This window comes from Mizuhopecten yessoensis, unplaced genomic scaffold (genome assembly GCF_002113885.1).
Source record: "Mizuhopecten yessoensis strain PY_sf001 unplaced genomic scaffold, ASM211388v2 scaffold29, whole genome shotgun sequence".
In the NCBI taxonomy this organism is placed as follows: domain Eukaryota; kingdom Metazoa; phylum Mollusca; class Bivalvia; order Pectinida; family Pectinidae; genus Mizuhopecten; species Mizuhopecten yessoensis.
Window position 1 is genome coordinate 964,519 of NW_018403342.1, and position 21,137 is coordinate 985,655.

General features: G+C 37.8%; 1 protein-coding gene across 3 annotated transcripts in view; it reads right to left on the reverse strand.

Moving 5' to 3' along the window:
- The window catches only part of LOC110446050, a 45,828-nt gene extending 24,963 nt beyond the window's left edge, over positions 1-20,865 (reverse strand). The window contains exons 1-3 of one of the 3 annotated variants that reach the window (XM_021491044.1): positions 20,486-20,865; positions 17,378-17,475; positions 16,683-17,147 (exon numbers count right to left, since the gene is read on the reverse strand). In XM_021491044.1, coding sequence (XP_021346719.1) covers positions 17,054-17,147; positions 17,378-17,475; positions 20,486-20,698 — 405 coding nt within the window. In that variant the 5' untranslated portion in view covers positions 20,699-20,865 and the 3' untranslated portion in view covers positions 16,683-17,053. Of the gene's footprint in view, positions 1-3,125; positions 3,195-16,682; positions 17,148-17,374; positions 17,476-20,485 lie in introns of those variants that run through there. The other 2 variants (XM_021491124.1, XR_002462437.1) reach the window with 2 other exon arrangements.
- Between the last annotated feature and the right edge of the window lie 272 nt (positions 20,866-21,137).

The window sequence follows — 21,137 nt, forward strand, 5'->3', positions numbered from 1 at the left end:
TTTTTTTACACATTTTCTACGCAAGTGCGTAAATTTCAGTTTTCCATTTTTTACGTATTTGTGGAATTCCGAATACTCTGCATTTGCGGAAAAAGTGTGGAATTTACAATGTGGAAATTTTGTGGGTTTTTTTACACATTTTCTACGCAAGTGCGTAAATTTCAGTTTTCCATTTTTTACGTATTTGTGGAATTCCGAATACTCTGCATTTGCGGAAAAAGTGTGGAATTTACAATGTGGAAATTTTGTGGGTTTTTTTACGCATTTTCTACGCAAGTGCGTAAATTTCAGTTTTCCATTTTTTACGTATTTGTGGAATTCCGAATACTCTGCATTTGCGGAAAAAGTGTAGGTAAGGGTAACCAGCAATATTCAGGAACGTTCCCAGAATATTCCTTTAACAGGACTGTGCAGATACCAAATATAACCATACTTGGCCCAATGAAACAGAAGTCACATCGCAAAAGCATCAGAGGCTAGCCGTGAATTGGCAAACTTAGATTTCTGCTAAAACCTGCGCATTGCACAAGATTGAGTCGCCTTGGCCTAAGGATGTTGTAGTGTTTATGTGTTGATGGCATGCCTAATGCCATCATTAACTACGGCTTAACATTCAGACTCAACAAACACCATCTTGTTCCATGTGCATGGTTTTAATAATACTTCTGGTTGGTCTATATTACAGAATAGCAATCAAGTGGGTAATATTACGGAATGGTACAAAGTAGCGGACTGGATATTACATCCCTCCTTTTCTATGGAATAGAAATATATAACATTATATAATATAATTGTTACTTTCAAAAATTATATCAGTTTCTTTTAATATTCTTACTGTTATAATTATCTTTATAAATTGTTAACTTTGTCAAAGTTTGTTTTCTGAATTGTCCAATAATAAAATACTTTGATCACAACCAATATTGTCACTGTTCTGTTTCACTTGAAAAGTCTGTCTCTTAGTTCCAATCGTTTGCACAATATTTTTTATGTTAATTGTTCGTAATCGTCAATATAGAGTATTTTGTCGTTTAAATACAAACTACATTGTTCGATATAATAAACGCTGTCACGAAAACTTGTCGCGATATAATGATTATGCGAAACCGTACACAATGTCATTTTAAACATAAAAATTAAACTAATAACTCAACTAAACGAATCTTTTTGATCCATTAGAGACCTGTGGGGATTATTATGCCCCAAACACAGCTAGGTCTGTTACAAAATATTATAAATGTATCTGTGGGGAATATTGTGCCCCAAAGTAAGTAACACTAACACTCATAGTCTCGGAATCGCAACGGTTGCCTGGTTACCCTACGTTCTCTGGTTTTCGACACACTGGGTAATGGCAACGGAGTAGTCGGTTTGTTCGCGATCGCCTCATGACTCGGTTTTGTTGGAGTATTCGGCTTAACGGGACTTGTGGTTTGTGGCGTATCTACTATCCAAGGTGTCTCCTCCAGTTCCTCCACTTCATCGTCAAAGGACGCACTAGGATGCTGAGAGTCAATCTTTTTAAACCTTGATATGTTCCTTGTCACATTTCCTGTGACTGTGACCATCGGTCCTTTTGTGTTGGTCACTGTACGAAGTCTAGGGTCGTATATTGTTGACAATTTGTTTCCCTTGAAGTCTCCCTTGAAGTCTCTTTTTAACATCACAGTGTCTCCCTTGACTAACGTTTTCTCGCGAGCACGATTCTTACTGTCGGCGTAAGATTTCATACGGAACTTCGCATTGTGTCAATTCTCCTCACCTCAACCGTCCCTGTGTTCTTGATCACCGGTAGCTTGGTGTTCGGTTCGCGACCAAATATCACACGATACGGAGTAAATCCTGTTGATGTGTGGGGGGTTGCTCTGTATTGTCGTAGAAATTGAAACATCTCCTGCTTCCAGTTTTTTCCCTCGACATGTGCTGCACGTATAACTTTCCTGAGCGGCTTATTAAAGCTCTCTGCCTGCGCGTTTGCTCTGGGCCATCGCGGTGTGACTCGTCGGTGTTCGAAACCCATGTTCTGGGCGTAGTTGGCAAATGCGTATGAATTAAACGGACTGCCGTTATCGCTTTTGATTATTGTAGGTGTTCCTAAAGTGTTAAGGATTCTGTCTAGAACCGGTATACTGGCATTCGCGGATACACACTTCACGATCTCTACAACAGGGTATCTCGAATACTCGTCTATAACTACAAACATGTAGTCTCCGGAGGGTAATGGGCCACAAAAGTCTATGCTTAGACTTTCCCACGGCCCAGTGGGCAGCTCGGACATATTGAGCGGTACCCTACTTCTCGGTTCCGGAGTCATGGACTGACACGGTATACAATCCTGTATAACTTTCTCGAGGCGATTGTCTATCCCAGGGAACCAGACTTTCGACCTTATGAATGACTTGGTTCGCGTAATACCTTGATGACCTTTCGTGGGCCAAACACACGGCTCGGTTTCTGAGATTTGCTGGGAGTACGATCCTACTATCTCGCAGCAGTACATTCTCGGAATGTACAGTAAGTACATCTTTGACACTCCTCAGAGCGGTCAATTCTTCCATGTCGACGATGTCGTCGTGATTCTCCATGGTTTTTAACATATACCATTTCCCACTCCTCACAAGCTCGATCGCTGTACAAAGGGTTTTGTCTTGAGATGTGCCTCTTTTCACATCGTCTAATGCGACGCTATAAAGTTTTCATGGCTCTCCGCAATCTCCTGCTCTCGCGATTCACTGGCCTTGGAGGTTATGGGGTGTCGAGACATGTAGTCTGCAATGTTCTTGTCTCCTGGAATATATTTGATCGTGTATTTGTACGGTTTTAACCGAAGTCCCTATCCGCAACGGTGGTTTGGTTTTCTCCCATATACGTTCTAGGGGTTTATGATCCGTGATCACTGTGAAGTGTGACAAACCTCTGAAGTACATATCAAAGTGTTCGCATGCCCAGACAACAGCTAATGCTTCACGTTCTGTCTGGCTGTATCGCGATTCTACAGATGTCAGGGCTCGCCTCGCGTATGACACAACTCATGTCGCTGTACCATTATCGCACCATTATTAAACCATACTTTTGTCCAGTTGTACACTAGAACTCAAAATCATGACAGTGACAAGCTTACTTACCGTTCCAGTCTAATTAGTGTCATCACAGAACTGTCACTCACAAAAGTATCCGCAGGTTCTTTTTCCACCCTGAAAGTACGGATGAAAGAAAAAAAAAATGTGCAAATTCAATGAAAAAGTAACAAAAGCATAGATGCCGAGTTGATGATCAAGTATTAAAAATGCAGAAGTCCACGAGCCAGGTGCAGATAAATCTCAGTCCCAAGAAGACTGTTTCAATGTAATATTTGTCATCGCAATCTTTAAACAAAGCAGAAAGTATTGAAACATCTGGCAGTCATACATCAATTAAGTAAGTATTAACTTGAGGGTTAAGGGATGATATTATAAGTCATAATTGTCACAGAACTTGCTGTGCTACCCTTTCTTGACATCGTCCAATTCTCGCGACGACTGTGACGACGAATTGATCTTTAGTTATATGTCCCCATATTTACTTTTTCTTATCATTTGTTATAGTATCGCTAAATTTCCCCATGAGAATATGCCTATTTTTACTTACTTCGTCAACAAGTATCTCCAATTCTGACTATGTCAAATTGGGCTTTCTTACCCGCGTAATATTGTTTGAAGCCATGTCGTACTGTTGTTGTGATGACGTTAAAACGAAAGTAGAGTTAGAGTCGCATGGAAGCTTTACAATGCGTTCTACATGCTATTAAAGGGTGTCCATGATTTTGAAAAAAAATAGTCAAAGAAACGACGTACTGATTCCGGATTTATTTCGCCCTTATGAAAGTATTACCTTAGCAAAGAGTACACTTAAGTATGTGTTAAAGGCGTGATAAGAGGGGTTTTCGATTACACTCTTAAAAACAGCGTCACCTTATCGTTCCCTTATTTTCCATCTTAAGAGCAATATTCTAGTTACTGGCCCCTGTCCTATATATATATATAAATAATGTTAAAAGAAAAATTCTCAACGAGTCTGAAGTGCTTTCATCTCTTCTTGGGGATTCTTCAGACTGTTTATTTGAAGAAGATGCTGTGACGTCATAAACAATGAAGTCGCATGATAGTTGGCTATAGCGACGTCTGCAATATACGTATCCGCCATAGCGATATCATAGCAATAAAATACATAATTATGGTCTTAAGGCAGAGAGTACTATTTGTTTAGGATTTACTAGTAAAATATGACATGTTTATATATATTTTAAATTGTATTGAAAACTTTTGAACAGAAAAGTTCATACGGAACAGTGCATCAATCAGAACACTAATTGCCTTGAGAAGTGACAAAAATCAGTCATTCAACAGCGGCAAACAAACCAAAAAATCCATTTGGATGGAAATATCCAAAGAATTCGAAAAAGAAACGTCAACAACTATCGCACAAGAACAGGCAAAGGGAAAGTTCATGAAATTAGAAAAAAATCAAGGAAACCAAGGACATAAATAACAAATCAGGAGGTGCCAGGAAAGACTTTCTATACGAAAAAGAGATGGACGAGTGTGTGGGAGAATGTCCCAATATTCAACCTCATTTTGAGGTCTACAATAGTGCTGCAACATAGTTGAAGTCTACAATAGTGCTGCAATGTTGCTTCTCTTCTGCCTTGCAGCCACAGCATTGACACCTCTTTCTGCAAAAGCCTGAATTTCATTCTCTGTTTCATGAAGTTCATTTTCCTCGGCTTCCATTTGATAGCAATCTGATGCAAGCACACAATTATGTAGTATACATGTAGCAAAGACAAAACTGCAAATATCTTTAATGTTCAACACATCCATGTACTGAAGTTTCCTCCATTTGCATTTCAAAAGACCAAAACTGCATTCTATCAAATTCCTGGCGACTGAATGTTTGGCATTCTATTTTTTTTTCTGTTGGTGTCAAATGCACTGTGTCCCGATATGGCGTCAAGACTGAACTGGAACACAAGATATATCTTTGTAAATTATCAATTAGATCATGAAGATACTCATTTTCCAGTTGTAAGTCATGTTCATCAACTTTTCCTCGCATATACTACTATCCTGGTAGGTTATTTAGAACCAAAAGTATATAATGATCCAAAGTCCAGGGTTCAAATCCTATTCTGACCTCATTGTATTTTTATATTGAGAAAAGCTTGTAGTTTTGTTTTGTCAATTTCATCTTTATTATTTTGTCATGAAGATCAAAGTGTGTCATGTATCATACCCCCCATACTGACTTCGAAAGATACAGTTTGGCAAGAAATTATTTGTTAATTCTAAAGTTCTGCATAATTGCACAGTTTTTAAAAACTATGTTTGTGGACGGACATAGAATGTGTCATGGTAGGTTACACCACAAAAAAAAATCCACAACAAAATCACTCCATTACCACCTAACAATGCCAAGTACAAATGTAATCATAGGACATTTTGACATTGAATAATTGTTTTCTGCATGCAAACATTAAAAGCATGGCATAACGGGGCACATGTATAGTTATTATTTCAAAAAGTGTATAATGTTACAGTGAAGTGCCAAGACCCCCAGGGCAGGTGAATGTGGTAAAAAAAAGTTATATTGTGTTGTTTTGAAGGAAGGGGTATATTATCGAATAGCAACAACAGTGATTATTTTACCCGGTACATAGATTTCAGTCCAAGTTTTCAAATGTCTTCAACATTGTTTCAATCTTGATGTACAAGCATCAGAAATTTTTCAAAACGCTCAGACCAGACAATAATGTAATTCGAGTCACGACCAGCTACCACGTCATTCAATGGGCCAATGAGTGAGGCACTGTTCATTATCACTCTTGAAATGACTTTGTATGCTCCATTAAATGACCGGGATGGAGTGCTATAAAGTTTCCTCATTAAAATGACCTTGACCTACTTTCAAGGTCACAGCGGTCAAATATGTTAAAAAATTCAAACAACCATATTCTAAGAACCATTTGAACTAGAATCCTGATACTCGTGTATGTTGTGTAGACCAGCAGTGCGAATATTTTTCTTAATGAAAGTTATGAGGTCAAAGGTCAACTTTAAATGCTAGTGGTGGGTTCAAATATCAACTTTGGTTAAAATCTTTAACAATCTTCTCAAGTTCCATAAGGCCCAGGATCATGATATTTGGCCAGTATGTACCTGGGATGGAGTGCTACAAAGTTTCCTCATGAAAATGACCTTGACCTTCTTTCAAGGTCACAGCGGTCAAATATGTGAAAGATTTCAAACAACAATATCCTAAGAACCATTTGGACTAGAGTCATGATACTTGGGTATGTTATGTAGACCAGCTGTGTGAATTGTTTTCTTTAATACAGCAATGAGGTCAAAGGTCAACTTTAAGTGAAAGTCAATATGAGTTAAAAGTTTTAACATTTAAATTTCAAGTTTCAAACAACAATATGTTCAGAACCGTTCAAGATGTTAAAATGCGATACAGGCCCTCTTGGCCTCTTGTATGGTGTTTTGACCTTGAGTGGGGTTTTCGGTTTGCAAGGGGTCATGATTTTGCGTGGCGTAGTTTTGGTTTTCGTTGGCGTTTTCAGTGGAGCTTTCTGTTTGTTGGGCATCCTGGTTATAATGGAGTGTCACATGCGTGGCATGAAGGTATATCTTCTCGTTTTAAAAGGTACGAATGAATAGGATATGTGTGCCCAGTGCGGAGCCAAGCGAGGACAACTTCCTCTCTATGATCTTTCCGACTGGGAATAGATGTTTTAAGTTTCGGTTGTATCTTAAAAAGTTTGTTGGTGGTCTCGAGAGACCAGCGTTGCCGCCATTCATTTTGAATGGCTGTACGAATAGTAGGTTTAAATTCTGTGTATGGTAGTTTGTTACTTGTTTGTTGGAGATTCAATGCATTCTTTGCTTCCTTGTCAACAAATTCGTTGCCTTTAATTCCGACATGGCTCGGAATCCATAGTAAAGTTATTTTAGACTTTTTTAAGATACGAGATAATCGAAGAGCAAGGTTTTGTACGTGTTTTTAAAATCTCGTAACTGTAAACTCTGTAGGAGAGACGGAGAGTCTGAACAAATGATTGCCTTTTTAATGCGGTGTTCATCGATATGGTCGAGGGCCAAACCAATGGCGCATGCCTCGGAAGAAAAGATGGAGGCGTCGTCTGGTAGTCGAACTGAAGTGCAAGAATTAGCAGTGCAGCAGGCGGCTGCCACTTTCTCGCCTTCTTTGGAACCGGTGTAAAGTTGTGTATGAGAAGGGTTATTCGAAATGCATTCCCGAAAGGACATTTCGTAGAAAGGAAGTTGTCCTCGCTCGGCTCCGTACTGCGCACACATTACGTCAATCATTCGTACCTTTTAAAACAAGGAGATCAACCTTCATGCCACGCATGTGTCACTCCATTTACAGTGGAACAGTTTTTTATAGAATGTTCCGATTTTAAACACCTTCACGATAACTACTTTCGAGTCAAGGATATGAAAACTCTTTTCAGTTCCGTGGGCTAGAATACATTATTTAAGTATTTGAAAGACATCGGTCTATTCTATATTATATATATCACATAGTTCATATCATAATTATATTCGTTATCTCTTTTATTATTTTAACTCCCTTTTTATTTTAATTAATTACACATACAATGCGAATACTTTTAAAATGAACCTTTTTATCTGATTTAATCTTCGCTACTCGCATGTTTAAAAACAATAAATCACCATGGCCCTAAATGACCACAGTCGTCGATGGGCCGTTAAACATAAACAAACAAAATCTTGTATTTAACCCGGTCTCATATTTTTGAAATATACCGGTACACCATATGCATGTATGACTAATTAGTAGTTGACTACATGTATATTGACGTCACAAATACATGTAATTGGTTCGCTTTGTCAGGTACTGTCACTCAATCAATATCATATATATATTGTAAGTACAATGGGGGATAATAAAATACCTTTATTTACAACATTAGTAACTTAATAAAACATATATATTGATATGTTCTATATATACATACAATGTGTATGTTGCAGATGCAGAGATTTTGACTGTTAGATTAATTCTGTGTTGATGTTGTTCTGGATAAAAATGGTCTGGTGGTTGTTCATCCATATATATTTGCTTGCGAAGACCATTTATATACCATTAACATTTTAAATGGAGTTTAACTGGTCTTTAGGTAGCATTTAAACTCCATTTATATCATAAATGGTGTCTAAAAAACAGGTTTTAAGATTCTTCCAAAAATAATCTAAAAATGAATTGAATTCAAATGGTATTTGAATGGTTTTGCTATTTAACTGATATTAAATTGGAAAATGAATGGTAAAATACCTTTTTGCTAAGGGATTCTTCTCAAATTGGTAATAGACGAACGTAGAATCGTTGCTAGTTGTTTTCTGTCCGGGTTATCTTAACCAAGTTGCCTTGTCAGTGATAACATTCCTTGAAATTCCAGTTGAACTGAGTTCGCCTCCATTACAAATTCAAAACGTTAAATGTGGCGGGCGGAAAGAGATGTGTACGTATGTGTACGTATGCCCAGTGCATCAAACGATTTATTATCATACAAACACGTCTGACGTAACGTAATGGAAAAACAATATTCTTTTTACACTTATGGCCAAAATATTGAATATACAAAGAAAGGCAATAATAAGGATGAGAATCATCAAAATAACAAATAACTCATGGTCTGCAACTTCTTAATTTTTTCTAACAGTATTTTCCCACAATCAATCTCGGTTAACATTGCCATTATTATAATATACAAAATCAGAAGTACCCAAATATCTTCTGTAATAAAAAACGAAAGACACTCATAATAGTTAAATACATATCAGCCACGCAACAGCACTATGAAACAAAAGTCCCTCATCAAAACACTAGAGATATCAGTATGTTGATTAATTTCCCTCCATGATGCGCTCCTTTTCGTCCTCAGACAAAATATAATCTCTTTGCTAACTGCACATCAGAGAGACTGCCAAAAATGCTTCTCTCGTTTCTGTCCAGATTCTTCGACTGTTCCATCCTCTCGTAAGTGTTTTTAGCTCCTTGTTGATTTCTGGATCGAATACCATCTGCAAGGCACAAATATGGTTTTCGTTTGAGATGTCAAGGATTCCATTATGTAGAAGGTGTCCCAACTTGCTCATGTACATCCCTCCACAGGCTTTTTATGCGCTGGTTGTGTACAGACTTCCCTGTCCAATGACTTGTTATCGAATCTCGAATAAAGTTCCATAAATAAGGCCACCTGTATATTCTACCCTCAGTGGTCACTCCATATATCCATCTATACAGCTATGTGTCGCTATATACCCTATCTACATAATGAACATATGATAAATATAAGATGTCACTTAAAAAGCTTCTGACCAATCAAGACTGATGTTTAGATATCAAGAGGCCATCTTAATGGTTACCCGAGATACAATTGTTACTTGTCATTACTATTACCTCACCTGGTCCAAAGGACCAATGTGAGCTTATGCCATACCGTGGCGTTCGTCGTCCGTCCGTCCGTCAACAATTTCTTTAAACGACTTCTTCATCTCAACCACTGATTGGAATTTAATCAAATTTTACTGGAAGCATCCCTAGGTGATGGGGATTCAAAATTGTACAAATGGTGGGGATGAGGGGGGGGGGCAAAAAGGGGGCAATTTGGCTATATTTCTTTAAGCGACTTCTCCTCTGGAACTAAGAGATGGATTTCAATCATATTTGACTGGAAGCGTCCTTATTTCGCTATATTGCTTTAAGCGACCTCTTCTCTGGAACTAAGATATATATATAAATCATATTTGACTGGAAGCATCCTTAGGTGGTGGGGATTCACAATTGTACAAATGGCTGGGCTTTGGGTCTGGCATATTCCCTTGGATCACACTTGGAGAATGTTTTGCCATGATTGCTTAGATATCCAGGTGAGCGATACAGGCCCTCTGAGCCTCTTGTTTAACAAAGAATAAAAAACATATAAAACGAAACAATAGGCCAAATGAGCCTGCATCGCTCACCTGGTATTTATTTCACACTTGTAATTTTAAGTGGACTGAAACAAAACTATAGGGTAAATATCAGTAAGAATGGCCACAAAAACGTTTGATTCATGTGACCTTGAAAATTAAACAAGGTCGTAATAGGGAGAGCAAGATAATAGCTTAATTATGTTATTAGTTTAGGCACAAAATAACAGTGGCGATGTGATGAGTGAATGATTAATTAGCACACGGGAATTTGTTCATAATTTTTAAGGTGAATTTAAAGTGTTGATGTTATGATCAGAGACCATTGTAAATGGTCAATCATTTGTAATTGTAAACTAGGCGATGTAGTGAGCTAATGGGGAAATTCATGTAAGAAGTGTTTTAACAAAGTGTGTAGGCAATTCACGACAGCAAATAATGCAGAATATATGACTGTTGGGTATTTCAGTTTATCAAATTTGATTTGTGTGACTTTGGTAACAGAACGTGGTAGTTGCAAGTTACTGGACAAATAGTACGACTAGTTCAGGTGGTTGTTGATAATGAGCTGGTTTTAGTTATAGATAGTTGTTAAAGGGTCATTAGTTATTAAACGGAATGGAAGGGGCGTCAGTGTAACAATGCACCACATTATAAAGTGACTTTCACTTTAGGCATAAAACAGCAAATACATTAAATCATTTTAGGATTGTATTATTATTGTCATATGATACGATTGAAATGAAAGTGCAATAAAATAATGACAGAGTGGAAGGAGATAAAGTGTTTATTGAAAAGTACAGTCGATACCAGTAGTTTGGCAGTTTTGTAATAAATGCAATAAGGATATATGTTAATCGTTTTGTTCATATTGAACTATGAAATGGCATTAACATTTTCAGAGCGTGGAAACGCTTGATAGAAAGAAATTTTAAGCAATCATCTGCCTGTCACTTATTAATGTATTAAACATAAAGTGTAGATGTGATGTTTGCACTGAAGAGGTAGTTTTCACACCCATAATGTTTCATGTTTTTTCAAGTAGAGTACGATACTTACAAATTGAACTTGAATCTGTAAATATTTGCAGTATAGCATAATAATTAGACAGAAAGGTAATCATAACAAGTTGGAAATGTAAACAAAAATATGGTGGGTTAGACCTGACTTTTGTACAAAGTTTAAACAAGATGTTGCAACTAGAAATTTGTTTTTGCGAACAAAAACATATGTCTCCCCTTATTTAGCCAGTATGCATATTGAAGGATGTTTTGCTCTTGCAGAATAAAATGACGCGGATGAAGTCATATAACCATGTACCTACGATAGACTGTAAAAATATTATGCGGATAACTCTTCTCTTGCAGAGTGACCTAAAAATGCTGGTTAACTATGCTTACATTTGATTTACATCTACAAGTGCATAAATCACAAACAAAAACATAAAAATTGTGTAGTAACAAGAACTGACAAGTATCAATTAATACTGCAAGTAAGAAATGTTGACCAAAAATAGGCAAACAATTGATACTTATCGATAAAAAAAGTTTCATTATTTGCATAGGTTGTATGTAACTGAGTGGCATAATGTTATTTCTGGTTTATAACGATTTTTTCGATGAGGCTACAAAATTATAAAATTGGGATTCCTATCCCAACACCTGGGGCCAGAGCGGGACCCTAAAGGGAAAATTAACCAATATTTCAAAATTCTTCTTCTCAAGACTCGAAGGTACTACAGCCATTTTCTCTGCATGGATGGAAAGATCATCTGGGGCTATATTTCAATTGTAAATTTCAATTCCCCCGAGCTATCTGTTCTCCCTCGAGGAGGGGGTTAAGTTTACTATAGTTTATGTAGGGAAACAACACTTTTGGTTATATTTTGACATTTTTCTGCAGGAATTTATTCTTACTTGGTGAGAATTATCCTTGAAGGAAGATGGTTTAAAAATGTAAAATTGGGATTCCTACCCCAACCCTAGGGACCAGGGCGGACCTAAAAGGGAAAATTTACCAATATTTCAAAAATCTTCTTCTCCAGACTCGGAGGTACTACAGTCAATTTCAGTGCAGGGATAGAAAGATCATCAGGAGCTTTATTGAAATTGAGTTTACTATAGTTTATATAGGGAAATAACACTTTTGGGTATACTTTATCCATTTCAGAAGAAAATTATTCAAACTTAGTCAGAATCATCTTTGGTGGATGAGGGTATTACATTTTAAAATTAGGATTCCTGCCCGATTCCAAGGGGCTAGGGCAGGGCCCCAAAGGGAACATTTACCAATATTTTAAAATTCTTATTCTTTGATGACATGACAAGTATTGTATTTCACTTAATTTACATGCTGATTTCCACATCACATCTAAACAATAAAATAAAGCTACCAGTACCTATGATATAACTCAGGTGATCTTGGGCCTCTTGTAAAGATTTAATTTTACATGGTTTCCTTCATTGTCCCAAAATCTCACATGTATATCCATTTGTTTAGTTTGTGCTTTTTTATTCAAAGATTCGTCGAAAAGTACTGAATCATGACCTCTTATTTGGTTCAACATGCTGTCTTTAAAATGTTCAGCTATCCCAAACACTGCCATGTAGGACGATTTCCTTTAACCACAAGTAAACTTTCTTGCAAACATTAAGGGAAACATCGTCGTTTGATTTATAACTACAATGCTGTGATACAGTATGTATTGTCCACAATATTTCCGCTCGCAAAGTGTCATCTCGAGACACGTAGCCGCGAAGAGTACCAGCTCCTGTTGCAGTCCTCGGACCTTCCCTAACAACAAGGCCTGGAGGGGCTGGGATTGATAATGAAGGAAAGTCATCGGCATCCGTGTTCGGATTAGTCGAGGTAGGTATCGACGATGTAGACAGTTTAGTATAAAAGTCTTGTCACAGGCCGAGTCGAAGCGGTCCCCGGAATTTTCACGTGTTTTTGTGATTTCATATGACATGTATGGGCGAGTAATGATACGAATTGAAAAAGTAACAACGGAAACTTCATCGGGTATATATTTTCCTGAATTATTAACAAATACGATCTGCAATTTGACGATCACATGGTTCACATGAATCTCTCACCCTTTTAGAGCTTACCAAACAAGAGAACATCGCAAGCATGGCGTTTCCACCACACACCACACATTTTTTGCAGCCCTTAGATAGAGCTGTGTTCGGTCCATTTAACAAGCAATACAATCGTATTTGCTCGGACTTTTTTTACTCTACAGCATGCAATCTAGTAAACACAATCTAGTAAGCAAATGGATATTTCCAGGGATTTTTCGGCAAGCGTGGGATCTCGGTGTTACAAGAGAAAATATCATCAGTGGTTTTAGAGGGTGTGGTATTTCCCCTCTCAGCAAAAATGCTAGTCCAGACGTTATCGCTCCATCAGAGTCTGCTAGTTTGATAGCTTGCCAAGGGGTAACTTTGTATGATCTTTGTGTGATCACAGCCTGTCTTTTCCTGATGGCGAGATCGGTGCAGCAGTTGCGTTTATTAGTCCTGAAAACAACACTATTTCAGTTAGAGCCGATGTCCATCACGAGCTGTCCACTGATACAATCCTATTAGATGACCCAGCTACTTTACTGAATTTAATAAATAGAGGCAAAATTGAAATTGCGACAGCGGACGCAAATGGCGTCGCAGAAATACCGGCCACCAATTGGAATTCAGAAATAGAAACACTTGTTTCTCCAAGTTTCTCCAAAAGGTGTGAAGGCATCTCATTCTGAGACACAAACTACTAGAAAAAGTAGGGCGATCACGGCTCATCGGCTTCTCACCTCGGCAGCTATATGGTATTAAAGAAAGAGGCAAAAGAGAAAAAAGATGAAAAGATCAAGGAGCACGAACAAGAAAAAACGATACTTAAAGGAAAACGGTCATAACAACTAGTTATACAGTGTACAGTTCGTGAAACCATCGCTGGGTGTGTTTTATAAGACATTTAGTCTATAGGGATGCGAGATTTATGACTATCATACCTGATACTATGAAATTAAACAGGAGTACTATTTCAGTTAGAGCCGATGTTCATCACGAGCTGTCCACTGATACAATCCTATTAGATGACCCAGCTACTTTACTGAATTTAATAAATAGAGGCAAAATTGAAATTGCGACAGCGGACGCAAATGGCGTCGCAGAAATACCGGCCACCAATTGGAATTCAGAAATAGAAACACTTGTTTCTCCAAAAGGTGTGAAGGCATCTCATTCTGAGACACAAACTACTAGAAAAAGAAGGGCGATCACGGCTCATCGGCTTCTCACCTCGGCAGCTATAATGGAATTAAAGAAAGAGAAAAAGATGAAAAGATCAAGAAGGAGAACGAACAAGAAAAAACGATACTTAAAGGAAAACGGTCATAACAACTAGTTATACAGTGTACAGTTCGTGAAACCATCGCTGGGTGTGTTTTATAAGACATTTAGCCTATATGGATGCAAGATTTATGACTATCATACCTGATAATATGAAATTAAACAAGAGGCCCATGGGCCTTCACGGTCACCTGAGTTATGTAAAAACTGATGTTATCGATGTTGCGAAATGAAAAAGAAATCATTTTGTAACAAAGGTAACTTGAACTACATGTAATGCAAAAGTAGTGTGAAACATCTGGGTAGAATATGTACTATGTTCAAATAGTGGTTCTGTCAGTCAGCTGAATTATGGTAAAGTACCTTAAGTCTGTCACCCTTCCATTTATGGAGAGTATTTGATTCTACCATATCTGGATCTTGAGAAGAAGATTTTTTCCCCCTTGGGGCTGGGGACCATATAATTCACAACTGTGGTTGACCTTTGGCCATGGAAGGTTTCTGCAAACTGTCATTGAAATTGGTTCAGGGGTTTTGGAGAAGTCGAAAATATAAAATATTGTTTACTGATGAAGGACGCTGGACAAAANNNNCACCCCCACCCCCATTGTATGGCGAGGACATAAACAAGCAGAAATATGATTTTATGTATATGTACATTTATTAGCTGCAGAACAAGAAATGATGATTGACTTTAACCTTTGTTGTCCATGCATAGTACACGTATTAAAATAAGTGTATGTTCAAGTAACAAAAAACAAACAACACTAATATGCTGTTTGATTTGCATTGCTCATGAAAAGTTAAGTGCTTCTTATTGCAGAAATCAGATGCCAAGAATGAGTGAAAAAAACAAGAACACAGGACTATATTTGAATTTGGGGAAAGTTCCAATAGGTATGTAGATTTTTCTAGTAGAAAGTCTTCCATTAGGTCAGAACGGTCTTCTGTGGTGAGCAGGTCTTTAAAGACAGTGTGTGAAATGTTGTATTGCTGAACATCTTGCGCAAATATGGTGGTTTTTAAGGTTTTGGTTAACAATTAAGTGTTCATTTTATAGTGACATTTCTGGCATTTGTAAGTTTTCGTTGCTGAGACCTCTGAATTGATTGAAACATTGCATCGTTTGTTAATGCAATAACATGCGGCCTGAACTTGAAGATGAGTTATCGTCACCTCTTTGCTTTTTGACTCCCCCCTTCATATTTCTTCACACAAAGATTTTTCATTTTGTACGTTATGCCTTGCTCCAAGTCTCCCCAAACAGTAAGTGTTATGCCTCTCCACTCATAACAAGAATAACTCAAACAAGAAATGTGAGTGAAATGGCCACCAAAGGGTGACATTATATCTATTTTACTGATGTGGCTTCTATCAAAAACTTACTTTAAAAAACACATTAATACAAAGTGGTTGCAAATATACCAAACATGGTAGCAACTACAATCAAAATATAACTAAAACCCTTAGCTAGCCTAAGTGGGGTTGCCAAAAAATGCCACAAAGACATTCACAGAACCCCTTGATTTGCAAGCGATCTGGTTTATGATTCTGACTTTTTATCATTGCATGTGGTCTTGAGAATGAAGGTTGCTTAATTGTCCATTTATGTTTTGCATGAACTTGGATTTGAAACAAAATGTGTGCTGTCCAAAAAGTCAGCAGGATCGATATCCCTGTATTTGTAAGGACACTTCACCTCTAGCACACCTTTTTCACAACACTCGCATGACGCCCAGCCATCAGCAATGTGGGATATGTCGTGGTTTATCAATAAGACTGCAGGATGGCACTGAAAGTTCTTGTTAACACTTATCTGATGATGAGAATACAAATTCCTAGCGACTTCCTGATGAGTAACCACCACTCGGTTGCAGCACATTTTGCATGCTGTTTATTTTGTTCGTTGAAAATTGCCTGCATCACAGATTTGTATGATCCCCCGGTTGATATGAACAACACCGTGGATAATTGATGTTGTTATCCTCCCCTCACGATGCACTGACAAGGGCTTACAAGCTGAGTGTTTGATTTTTAGCTCACCTGCCCAAAGGGCAAGTGAGCTTATGCTTTAAATTCTTCAAACGACTTCTTCTCAATAACCAAAAGGCACAGGGTACTGACATTGGGCCTGTAGCATGATGGGATAAAGGGCTACCAAGTTTGTTCAAATGAATGACCTTGACCGACTTTCAATGTCACAGGGGTCAAATGTCTTAAAACCAAAAAGCCCAGGGTACTGATATCGGGCCTGTAGCATGCTGGGATAAGGAGCTTCCAAGTTTGTTCAAATGAAATACCTTGACCCACTTTCAAGGTCAAATGTGTTGAAATCTTTAAATGACTTGTTCTGTATAACCAAAAAGTCCAGGATACTGATATTTTCCCAGAAGCATGCTATGTTGGAGGACTGTAAACTCTGTTCAATCTAATGTCCTTGTTTGATATTCAAGGTCAAATGTTTAAATCTTTTAATAGGTTCTTATGAATCAAACACTGATATTCTGCCTGTAGCTGTATTTTAGTCCACTTCGAAGATTACAAGTGTGTGATAAATACCAGGTGAACGATTCAGGCCTATTGGGCCTCTTGTTCTTTCAAGTTGGTTTCAGGCTCCTGTTGAAATTGTGCACAATATTCTGGAACTGTTGACAAAATATTGACAACAACAGGAAGGTCATTTAGTTTCTTTAGGAATCTGTCAAACTACTCTTGTGATGGCTCATGCTTGTCTGTGTTTGCTTTCATTGGTGTTATAGGAGTACCCTTCCCCTTGTCACAGTGGCCTCTGGATGAACCTGAAATGAATTTACAAATGTAACAATCGTAATCCAGTTAAAGCGCTCTTTTTATATCTCTGCACAGCAAAGGAATATCCTTACTTGGAGTTGCTTGCTGATTTACTTAACATTTAATATTGGGGAAAATATTTGCCCGATAAAATCTTTGATTTGGTATTAATCCTTGGATGAAGTGATTCAATGGAAACTGAGTTTGATAAGAAGTTACATGTAATTCATTATTTACCTTTTTTTGTGAAAGTCTGGTTCAAAATCACATGGTTCAGATGTGCAGGCATCCCTTGTGTATCCCAGCCTGTTAGCTGCATTCCCATAATGAACGTTAACCTACATGAACATGCACACATACGTACAATCAGTCATATCTGCCTACAGATTGAACATACATACCAAAGTAGTTTTTTCATTACATCCATTTATATATATACTCAACAATTATGTTTGTTTGTTTGTTTGTGTTTAAAGGCCCATCGACGGCTGTGGTCATTAAGGGCCATGGTGATTTTTTTAGATTTTTTTTTATTTCTTTTAACAAACATGTGAGTAGCGAAGATAAAAAGGTTCATTTTAAAAGCATTCCCATTGTATGTTTAGATAATTAAAATAAAAAGGGGGTTAAATTAATAAAAATAGATAACGAATAGATGATATGGACTATGTGATATATATAACGTCAAAAGGGGTAAGGTGGGTTACAATGTAGAGTTAAACCGAAGGAATGGTGCCAAGTGAAAGGAATATACACAAAACCGAATATAAATTTTCAATAACAAATTTATATACAAAAAAACGACAAAGAATAAAGTACTACAGAATCCAAATTTCCCTACGATTTCATCTTTCCACCAGCCAGATAAAAAATCACAATACTGACTGCTGTGACTACTGAGGTATTTCAGTAATTAGAGTCTGACTAGAGCATTACATTTCAATGAGAATAATCAACATAACCCATTCAATGGTTCTAAGTATTAACCGTACCACAAGCACATAAAAGTGACTCGAAACTATTCTACTCCCCTATCCAATTTCCTCTAAGTATATCATGATTCAATGTATTATAATGAATGTTCTTCAAATAAACAGTTCTAATACACAGTTCAAATACTACGTTCTACTTCGACTTTACATTTTGAAAGCCACTGGATCCTTTATCACTTCCCACAAATGAGATAGTCCCGGCGCGTGAACCCCAGGTGTATCGCCGTCCACGTTGATGTGCTGCTCGAGCCGTAGAGGGATGGTCCGTGTGGTCAGTTATAGACGTACACTCATATGTCTAGATAAAGTTCAGGTCGTTCGCCCATGTTCTGTACGTTTTTCCATGGCCAAAACTAGCCCTAAACAGCAATACATCGACAATTTTCTCCCACTCGACAACATGCCATCTGCCCAGGTGAATATTTTTCTCCTCTGCCCGGAGATCGGCCTATCTTATTTCTGATTGGCTAAAAACTTCCACCCGGCCTAGTACATGTAAACGCCGCAGCTACCGATATCTACATTGTAAAACAGGGTAAAAATAATAAGCGGCAAAATTCAAATCCCGCTAAGTTGCGGTATATATATTTCTAGTCCAGAAATATCATAACTTAATTCTACAGGTATACATAAAAACCTAACTACATGTCATACCGTTGTTTAGAAGTGACTTAGCTTTTTCGATTTTGTCTTTGGGCAAGGAAGCGGTCATATTATCAGCATTGAGCTGAATACCGTTTTTAGCTTTTATTGGAATGCCGATATCTTTTGCCAGTTTTAGAAAAAGTCAGTTTCACATTGAGCAGAGTTTGGGGGACCGACAAAGAAAAAAATCATCCAAAAGGTGTGACATGCTCGCCTGAAAGGAAATCGTCATGAACACCCCATGGAAAGGTCCTGCGAGGACCTATGAAAGTAATATTGGTCATTCCATTTAAAACCTAGGAATTTAAAATTGGAAGGATGAATGGGGATAAGTCGAAAAGCATCTTCGATATCAGCTTTAGCCATGAGACAGTGCGCTCCGAATTGTTTTGCTAATGCTATTGCATTTTTAATCGTTTCATATTGAACTGCTGAAAATTCTTTAGGTATAAGGTCATTGCCGACTGTCCTTTGGGGTAAGATAGGTTATGCATTAGTCTGAATTTCCCCTCCTCTCTTTTGGGAACAAGGCCCAACGGGGAGACGGAAATATTATATATTGGAGGAGTAGGGAATGGGCCAGCTATTCTACCAAATGCAAGTTCTGTTTTAAGTTTCTTTTCTACTGCGGAAGGATTTTTTTAGAGCTGAATTGCGATTTACTGGTTCTAAAACAGAGGATTCTCCCGTGATTCCTAAATGAAAGCCATCGGTGAAACCCCTTATCAATGTCGAAGCGACAGACATATCATAATTGTTTAAATAAGTTTTAAGCTTTTGTGGTTGAACCGGGGTTGGAAGTTTGCCTAGGGGCTAAGGGACAGCTCTTTGCAGGATAATTTTTATTACAGAGGTGACATTCATGATACATCTCCAGCACACACGCAGGCATACACACATAGGGAGATATTATCCAGGTGGCATAGGACTAGTAGTTAGCGCCTGAATTCTTCAATATTGTATTGATTATATATATGCTAATTGATTTGACTGTAAAATTGTATCTCTATGTACTGTAAAGCGCTTTAGAGTGGCTTATGTTAGCTAGATAGGGCGCTATATCAAATGTTGTATATTATTATTATTATTATTATTATGCTTGAATTTTCAAACCTCTGGTTGTTGACATTTTCCCTCTCTTTCGTATGACCAACAGAACCCTTTTGGGACTGGGTTTCTGTGGTCATGCTCAGTTTGAAGCCGAATTGGACTGGGTGCTCTTTTGAAGAAAAAAATCCTGGAAAATTCTGAAATTTGTTGTTTGAACCACCTTCTTGTTGTTGGCTTGCACATATTAACGAAGCCATTCTCCACAATTAGTTATGAGTTGTGGCCCACTGGAGTTGTTGAATGCGACGGAATTTGCGAAAATTTTCGTCATAATATTGGGCAGCCTCATAACCGTACGTATCATTAATAAGACGTACAGTGTTGACGTATTTAAGAAGGCCGCGAATCTCTTGTGGGTATTTCGTGACATGTATGGAAATACAGATGTCGAAAGCTTGATTCCAATGGCTGATGTTATAAAAAAAATTAGATTTAAATGAGCAGTCAGCCCAAGCCCACCATCACCTTTCATTGTAATGTTAATTTGTGTATCATTGTCATCAATTGGGAAAACCGATGATGAGAAATCGACAAACTCTTTGTTGAAGATTGTGTTCCGTACATTAAAACCTAATGGTAAATCAGGAGTTAAAATACTCACTTGGTCATGACCAATGTCTGTAGTAGGATTGTTACCTAATGTGGCACTTGTGGTAGGTGGAATGGCTGTCGAAGTGTTGGGTTGTTCTTCAGTAATGTCGTAAGGAATATTGTTCATTGTAACTGAATTGGAGTATTGATGTATCGGTGATGTGGCCGTGGTGATTGATCTGGGTGCATGTGGTGAACATGTTAAGCTATTGTCGATCAACATTGACTTTGCACATGTTGTTGGCGTTCTCTGTGGCCCAGTAGTTGATGTTGACAATAGTTTGGACTAACTCTGTGGCAGCAGGACTATGTGTAGCATTTTCCGCAGAAGGGGAAGCAGTCTGAGTGTCAGCTGGAGCAAGGCCTTTTCTTTGTCGTTTTCTTGACGGTGGATTATTTGCCCTTGCATGGGCTGGTTCTTCACTGCTGGTTCTTCACTGCCTGTCTAAGTGGCTTTCTTTCCCCTCCCTGACATACTTATTTCAGAGGTATTCCTAAAATGCATAAGCAACATAATAGAAAACAAGATAAATAATGATCATGATCGCTAGTTGTAATTGATAACCACAAAACCAATTGGCTTTATAAAAACCAAAATATTGACAAGGAAAAGGGAAATCATGTATGGGTTGGGAGTCTAGATCAATACTCAGACGTAAGGT